We start from the raw sequence: 8965 nt of genomic DNA, 5'->3' as shown, positions 1-8965 counted from the left end.
CTAGATAATGGATGAATAATAGGCCAGCAATATCAGATTGGTGGGTTCCACTCCTGGAGCCTACGCTGCTCATGTGACTGTACTGTTTATGGCACAGCTCTGTACTTTTGGTGCTTAAATGAGACTAAGCTACTCTACATAAATTACTTATAATTGGAAAAGCTAATATTTCAGCATATGTCAACTGTGTCTATATTGTTCCTGGGGATTGAAATTACACAGTAGAATATAGTGAAAAAACTGAGAATACATTGAAAAGTTATCTTGTGTTGTTATGAGTTTTGTCCCTTATTGCAAGATGTGACCTAAATATTTGCTGATTATAATAACAGGACGGGAAACAAGACAGCTGTGTTTACGGTAGCTCTTTATTCATAAACATGACATCTAGTTTTATGTATAAAAAAACACGGACTATCTGACCAGTGGACACGCAGAATAGAGATGAGAGGAGATAAGATGAAGGGAGTCTAATCACAGCAGCCAGGCACGTTCATTTAGATTATGAGCAATGAAGGCGGGAGGTCTAGCATCCAATATTCCCACACAGAGAGATGCCCAAAAATCTCAGAATGCCGAGATCAGTACAGCCATGCAGGTTCACAAACAGACCAGCACCTAAGAGAGACCAAGAGGACATGTAACACCAGCTTGTTATTGTACCACTGACAGTCATAAGCAGTTTATGAGTTGACTACATCAAAATAGAGGAAAATGTGGGTGGAAAGACGCCCTATGGCATTATGTAACTAATATGTTGCCTATTTCTGATCAAAACCTAAAAAATCAAGTAATTCTAGTTGACTCCTAAATCTCACTGGCTGAGTTTTCGGGGATCAAACAGGGAATTGAAGAACTATTTAAACCATGACAACTTAGGACATGGAGTTAAATTATTTGCAACATTTCTTCTATAACAGCACAATGCTTTTTCAGCCATTGAATTTTTGGTCATGCAGGCCATTATTTTGCTTTAAGCAGAAACACAATCTCTAGTGACCACTTTATTTTAGGTCTGTACCTTCAGAACAAACTGATCGGGCATGTTGAAATCCAACTGCCCAAACCTTATCTTCCCCAAAATATGGGGGAGAGTCAGGAAGCGCCATACACATAGATTGTCAGACGATTCTGCTGAAATTGGCAGGTTCATTCAACACTTATCTAATGTGTATGGTGGCCTTTAGGACCATATAAAAATGTTTCCATAATGTGCCTTTCAATATCATGAGGAGTATGACAAGAAAGCTGAATATTAAGGTGAAATATGGTCATATATGGATGTTCAGAATGAGTATGAGTTTTCATAATTTAAGACTATATAGGTTAGCCCAATACTTTCAACTGACTGGAATGGATCCAGCTCTCAGGATGCCATTAACTAGAATATGGTTGACTTATGTTGAAATATGCTTGAAACCAGAATGAAATCTAAAGCTCAACACTTGTAGACCTCTTAGATGATCATATCATTGCGTGGTCATCTTGTTTATTCAGTTATTCACTTTGTTATCCATTAACATACCTTGGGTTTCCTGTGCATAGAAGGTTGGGACCCCTTTGCAAAGTGCTTCAATGTGGTCACCAAACTGTGCCACATTCTTGACTCTGGTCTGAGTGACTGTGTAGGTCAAACTTCTTGGAGGAGGAGCATTGGGGTTCTGTGAAAACACATTAAAGAGGTGGTTTTATTTTCTTACACGCCAACCAGAACAGTAGATACACTTAAATGTATATATTAGTTTTTACATCTACATTCTGAAGAACTGAATATTCTGCACAATATCAACATTTATCAATAAGCCAAAGTACAGGACTCTGTGATCCCTGCCTCTGACATGTCAGAAGATATTAAGCATAACTTGGACGTACACGTGGTGATACTGCTTGCTTCTCATGTCGAATAATGTTTTTTTTCTCAATTGCATTTACATCAAATGAAGAAAGATGTTTCCAGCTCAATAAGCCCCCACCCCTCTTTAGTTACAATTGGCAGGGTTACATATAAACAATGATGTGTAAAGATATCATAAAGAACAAATCACACGTGTATGTCAATAGTTTTGGAAGTGTGCCCAAGGTCAGTCTGACACTGTAATGTTCACTAAAAATGTATACCTAAGTATGAATTGTCACATTTCAAAGTATAATACCTTGATGCTGATAGTGGTATTGAATCTATAAACTCCGAAACACTCTTTTTATTGTATTGGTTTACTAGCTGAATACCAGGCGTTGCCTGGTTTTTCCTTCCTAATCCTTGTTGGGGAGGAAAATCAACAAAGGAGGAAGCTTTTGACTTCATATCCCGTCCTCAGATATTGTTGTCATATCCCAACCCCATATCCCGTCCTCATACCCCGAACTCCTATCTCGACCTCCTATCCTGTCCTCCTATCCTGTCCTCCTATCCCGTCCTCCTATCCCGTCCTCCTATCCCGTCCTCCTATCCCGACCTCCTATCCCGTCCTCCTATCACGTCCTCCTATCTCGACTTCCTATCCCGTCCTCATATCCCAACCTCCTATCCCGTCCTCCTATCCCGTTCTCCTATCCCGACCTCCTTTCTCGACCTCCTTTCTCGACCTCCTATCCTGTCCTCATATCCCGACCTCCTATCCCGACCTCATATCCCGACCTCCTATGCCGTCCTCCTATCTCGACCTCCTATCCCATCCTCCTATCCTGTCCTCCTTTCTCGACCTCCTATCTCGACCTCCTATCTCGACCTCCTATCCCGACATCCTATCCCGACCATCCCGTCCTCCGATCTTGACCTCCTATCTCAACCTCCTATGTCGACCTCCCATCCCATCCTCATATCCCGACCTGTAATATGTGTACCAGGTATTGAAATATGGCCAGCCGTACGGAAGTTATGTGGGAACATACATTTCCTATTGATTTGCATGTGACATTAAACAAAAACCCTGACCCTCACAAATGGGGGTAGTTAAGGGTTGAATTAACTGTCCTATATTTTAAGTGGACATATACGTTACATGTGATCAAGTATTATCGAAATATCTCCAGCCGTTTAGAAGTTATGCAGTAACATATATTTCCCATTGACTTGTATGGGACTTTAAACATAAGCCCTGCCCCTGGCACATGGGGGTGAGGAAGGGTTGAATCACCTATCCTATGTTTGTTGTTGACATATAAGTAAAATGTGTGCCAAGTTTCATGTTAATATCTTTATCCGTTTGGAAGTTTTTGTGGAACATACATACACACACACACACACACACGTTAAGTTTTATATATATAGATAACTCCCAAAGGCCTTATCCACAGGAATACAAGATGTTGTAGAGAACACTACCTTCATCTACTGCATAACCAGAAGTATACTAACATAGAAAGTGTTCCATGTGCTACAGTAAATAAAGTTCTACTTAGTATGTTTACCTCTACTTAGTATGTTTATGTTTAGCAGGATAAGCTCTGGGTGTTCATGATAAGCATGGCCACAGGGTTCCATTAACTAAATGGAGTGCAAAATGACACAAACAATAACATTTGGAGTAGACTATGCAGGGCCTAAGAGATATTTTCGCATTCTTAAGAACGTCCTAAATATAATATTTTTATTGTATTAATTAGACTTTTTAGACTCCCTTTAGTCTCAGAAATAATAATGGTTTTCAAATTCCTGCCATGTAGACCTGAGAAAACTTCAGTCGGTTTTTCATGGCAGTCAGTAGTGTGTTAATGATACAGCCTGTCATGAAATTACTCTACTTATACTACTATATCTAGCAAGGGCCACTTCATTTGACATGGATGCCATTTATTACACATATAACTATATCTACTGTAAATATTTTTATATGTGAAATATATCCACAATATCTTATCGTAGGTGGGCTTACCTGTTTCTCCTGGCTGACTTTGCTGAGCTCGGCCAAACTAGGAACCACATTCCTGTTCATCCTGCTAACCACACAAACTCTCTTGGACACGAGCCGAGCAGCAAAGAGACCCTGCAAAAAAATAAAAATAAAAAAAATGTTAGGATAACAACTAATAGCACCTGAATTTTTTTAGGGAAAAGAAAACCCTGAAACTTCATTGAAAAGTGGTTTTCTAGGGGAGTTGTCTTCTCTAAGAAGATAGGCAGAATTCAGAATATATGTAGGCACTGAAAATCTGTCATGAGGTCTGGATAGAAGGAGTAGTCTTCTCAAAGAGGTGGTTATTTAGAGAGGTGTCACTGTATATGCCTTTTAGATGTGTCTAAACTAATGGTCTCTAACTTGTGTAGTTGTAGTATATGTATAACCAGAGTATGGAGTTCTGGACATGCTAGCTAGTAAATGTAAATGTGCAACAGTTAAAGGGGTACCGTTCTGAAGGCTGGAGCCGGTGCCGGGAGATCGTAACGTCACACCCCGCCCCCTTCAATTCAAGTCTATGGGAGGGGGCGTGACAGCCGTCACCCCCCCCCCCCCTCTAATAGACTTGCAATGAGCGGGCGGGGCGTGATGAGGGGGTCGCAGGTTATGTTCCAAATGCTGAGCGGCGGAGGACCCCATTAAACAACCACACTTTTGAGACAACTGGTCTAAACTAAAGTCATAAAGGAGATAGAATCTAGTTGTGAACACATCCTATTGAGAGCTATATTCTGAAGAGTAGACAGTCCCACTATATATTGGACAGCTCCAGTAAAAAAAAAAAAAACTTTCACTTTCGTGCCTTTGACACATCATTGCATATTATTCTATGTCATCAATGGGCTTTAACAACCCTCATCCCTCCCCGGTGGGGTACATATTACTTAGGGGCAAATTGTAATTTGCAACTTATTATACCAGAACACTGGCATACAAGTCTTTATATAAGAGGTACATGGGTTTTGAAACCAAGTAGAAGACCATAGTAGACTTACTCTTCCATAATCCCAGACAGAGTTCCATGAGTTCCAACCATTGTACTGGTTTACATTGGCAACGTTGTCGTGGTTGTCAATGTTCACGGTCTGGTGGACATTGCTACCATCATTGCCCTGGTTGTTGATGTTGATATTCTGCAAAAAAACAACAAGTTGCATTTGATCTACAGTATACAGATGGTTTCCATGATATGCAGTAAATACTTTAACAATTATTATCAATACTAAAGGATGATTGAAGGGCATCCCAAAATTGGTCAAAAAAAAAAAAAAATTCATAGAAAACCAGCATTATGGTAAAAGAAATAATTATCTCCTAAATCGAACATGTATATGTAGATATCCCCCCTTGGGATTGACTTATGTGGGAATGTGAAATCAATGATATGCTATTAGAGAATGATCTCATTACATTAATGTGTAGTATGTTTCATCATAGTCATTGTCATCCATCATAAGACATCTTTAATCAGTCAAAACTAATAGGCAGATAATCTGTATACAGTCATTATATACATATTAGAAGGACATGTGACCTACATCAGTTGCAAAGACCACGCCAAGAACGGCTGCAAGGAGGATCTGAAACGTAAATGGAAGAGTTAGTGAGTCAGCCGTGAAACTTGATCATTTTGATGTTAAGTGAGAGAGAGAGAGAGGAGGGACATTGTTTCTATGTGAATCATGTCCTGCAAAATATTTTCACTAGATATGATGTATGGTAAGCTAAATTCTTCTAGTCACAAGTCATAGACTTGTAACCAGAAGAATTTTTTTTTTTTTTTTGAAAAAGTTGACTGTAATTTTTGGCCAACCTTGAAGCTCCCACAGAAGCTTTCACCTAATTTTCCCAAAGTTTAAAGTGGCAAACCTGCCCGATTGAGTAGCCAAAAATTTGGCATTAGGCATTTGCCTCAGCTAACAGACCTATGGCAGATGTAATGGTGGATATAATGATCGCCACCTAATTCCTAAAAACACTACTACAAGAAGTGGCTCAATAAAATGTAACCCCTACTCAGTTGAAAAATAAAGGTCTAGCACATGTCTATATCAAATATTGGTCTGATGTAGATCACAACAAATTCATAGCTTTATAGGAGGAGATTTATGAAGACCTGTCCAGAGGAAAAGTTGCCCATAGCAAACAATCAAATGGCTTCTTTCCTTTTTTAAAAGGCCTCTGCAAAATTAGTGATCTGATTGGTTGCTATGGGAAACTGGGCAATTTTTCCTTTGCACGGGTTTTGATAAATCTCCCCCATAGAGTTTAAATTTACTTCCAGAAATAGGACAGCCATATTTTATAACCAAAGCTTTAAAAGTGAGGGTGGGAGATAAAGCTAAAAGACTGGAGAGTCCAGTAACCAAAGCAAACATATGGTCCCAGAATCTAGTTCTTTAAGAGAGGTTCTGGAGTATCTTGGTTCTCCAGACAAGTAGTCAGCTTGCTCTTTAGGCTGTATCTCCTGTAATCGATATTAGCCTTCTGGTGGGAAACACCATAACCAATACTAGACAAATAAAAGGTTTTCATGTGTCTTTGGTTGTAATAAGAGAACACATGAACAGAGAAGCTTGAATGAAGCAGCAGATACTTACTAGAGCCTTCATTCTGTGTGGTGGAGATGACTACAAGCAGGAGAGCAGTGGGATTGTATCTCCCATATATATATATGTGAGATAGTGAGTCTTTGTTAAACAGGCAGAGCCTGAACCAGTAATCATTGGAAAGGGTCCATATCAAAGTGACGCATGAGCTCCATAATCTTATCATAATTTCCAGACAGGGCAAATTTATTTAATGGGATACAATTTAGTGGAATCATAAACAAATAAAAATATGATAACCATTGATGGGATGGGTGTAATATTGTGCAAAAAAATAAATAAAAAAAGCCAAAAGGCCTCAGAGAGATATGTCCAGCATTTCCTGTGTCCTGTCTTTGATGAAGAAACTTGCATACTATCACGTCAGTATTCAGTCAAAATTTTAGAGTGATCTCGACTTAAATTAGTAAGTCCTAGAACATTCCTTATATGATAAAATAAGATCTAATGTACACTACATAAAAACCTATAAACTCATATACCAGTAATTTACCTGCTATTCTATTGAATAGCTTTGTCCTAATATAGACCAATTCTCAAGGAACATAGATTTGATTTCAAGTATGTTTCAAGGATGATTCTATGCTTAATTTTAGGAAAACCTCTGGAGCCAATTTCTTCCAAAAACAGCACCGCACCTGTGCTGTGTGTGGTATTACAACTTGGCTTTATTTTCCTCAATGGAACTGAGCTGCAGTACCAGACCTGACCTGAGGACCTGTTAAGCAATGTCTGTGCTGCAGCGGGTACTTGCCGGTGTTCTGTAGAACCAGACGCAGCCGCCGGAATCATTACTATGGCTGCGCCCAGGGAGCTTCTGCTTGTAGACTTACTGGAGGGACTTGTAGCTTCTAGGATTCTCCAGATGCTGATCACTTGACTCTAAGATCTTTGATAGCTGCTTCAGCAAAGACTTGTTCTCAGATCAGATGGTAGGGTCTAAGGGTGCATTCACACCACGTTTTTGCAATACAGTTCCCGTATCAGGTTTTTGATGAAAAACAGATTCCTCAAAACTGAACTAAACAGTATCAAAACGTGTGTACACATTTTAACCCGTATACAGTTAAAAACCGTATACGGTTTAAAAAATGATGTCCATCAGTTTTTTTAAGAAAAAAAAGGTATACATTTTTAACTTTTCACTCCATTATAAACAAAGTTTCACTTGTTTGAAAAAAAAAAAAAAACTGTGAAAAGTCAAAAACCGTATGGTGAAAACCGTATGGAACCGTACGCACACACAGTTCTGTACAGTTCCCATTGACTCCCATGTTAAAAAAAAAAAAAAACGTATACGTTTAATACAGTTTTTCACCTGGACCAAAAACTGTGGTAGGCTACGGTTTTGGGTACAGGAAAAAAAACTGACAAAACGTGATGCATCTTTTGGCATATGGTTTTCAATGGAGAGTCAATGCATACGGTTTTCAATACCGTTCCATACAAAGAAAACGTATTGCAAAACGTGGTGTGAATGCCCCCTAAGATAGATGGAATGTGAGAGAAACTGTAATGGCCACCCCATTATATAGTGAGGGGGCTGGACTAAAGCCCATTGGTCAAGCTGTGGGTCATAGGTTAAACTGGTGCTCTCTGGGAGTACATGTGACAACAAATCATGTAACTGCATAATGTGACAGGCTTACTCACAGGTCCTTTAGACCTCCCACAGGTCCTGTATACTATCTAGACATAGGGATCCTGTCTATGCATTAAAGGAACATACACACATTTATGAACAAGAGAACAAGGGGAGTGCCTGCAGGAGAGCCCCCAGGTCACTGAGGGACTCAACCTGACAGGGCCTACAGGTAGTTCAGGAACGTGTACCTGTACTGGGATATCACATTATGATGAAATCAATCACCTTCTCTCCATTAAAATTAAAACTGATACATTGAAGATTCTCACTGCTTCTGGATTCCACAGACCTATCCAAATCTCTTACTCGGGCCTACTTACTATTACAATCGAGTCCAGCCTCTTTGCCAATTACTTTCCAAAGTGGATGCATGATGTGCCTAGTCAAACAGCACAAGACTGTTGATTTATTGATTCAGTCTAGATTGCTGCTTCATTTGTAGTTTACTCCTGTGAAGTTGAAGAAAATTCAGGTTTTTGTTCCAGGTTTGCCTGCTTCAGATGCTCGGCTGGGTACCTTACTTCATGCAGTATAGAGGAGTTGCTCCGTTCTGGCAGTTCCTGCATGACCAATTAGAATTCCCCTTTATACTTACTTCCCAGATTTGCTTCCTAGAACTTATTAATGATGTTGTTACCAGTCCTCACAGGCACCAACTTATTAGAGTTCACCTTTTTTGCCCACAGAAGGTCTTAGTTATGTCTTGGAAGAATACTTAGATCCTCCACCGCCCATGTCTAGGTGGTTGCAACTGGTCAATAAGTATGTTCCCTTATTCAGTGCCTCTTTATCAGTCTGAAATGTCCTAAAAC

The 8965-nt window shown here is 39.5% G+C and overlaps 1 protein-coding gene across 1 annotated transcript; it reads right to left on the bottom strand.

Moving 5' to 3' along the window:
* Nucleotides 1–365: 365 nt before the first annotated feature.
* Nucleotides 366–6511, bottom strand: LOC130367375 (gastrokine-1-like). The gene is made up of 6 exons (XM_056569791.1): nucleotides 6500–6511; nucleotides 5438–5479; nucleotides 4895–5032; nucleotides 3876–3986; nucleotides 1526–1661; nucleotides 366–618 (listed from the first exon to the last, which is right to left on the bottom strand). Exons 1-6 carry the CDS (start codon nucleotides 6509–6511, stop codon nucleotides 527–529), a joined length of 531 nt encoding a protein of 176 aa, XP_056425766.1. The 3' UTR covers nucleotides 366–526.
* Between the last annotated feature and the right edge of the window lie 2454 nt (nucleotides 6512–8965).

The sequence above is a fragment of the Hyla sarda genome, chromosome 4 (genome assembly GCF_029499605.1).
Source record: "Hyla sarda isolate aHylSar1 chromosome 4, aHylSar1.hap1, whole genome shotgun sequence".
NCBI lineage: Eukaryota > Metazoa > Chordata > Amphibia > Anura > Hylidae > Hyla > Hyla sarda.
This window is presented reverse-complemented; position numbering and strand designations above follow the sequence as displayed.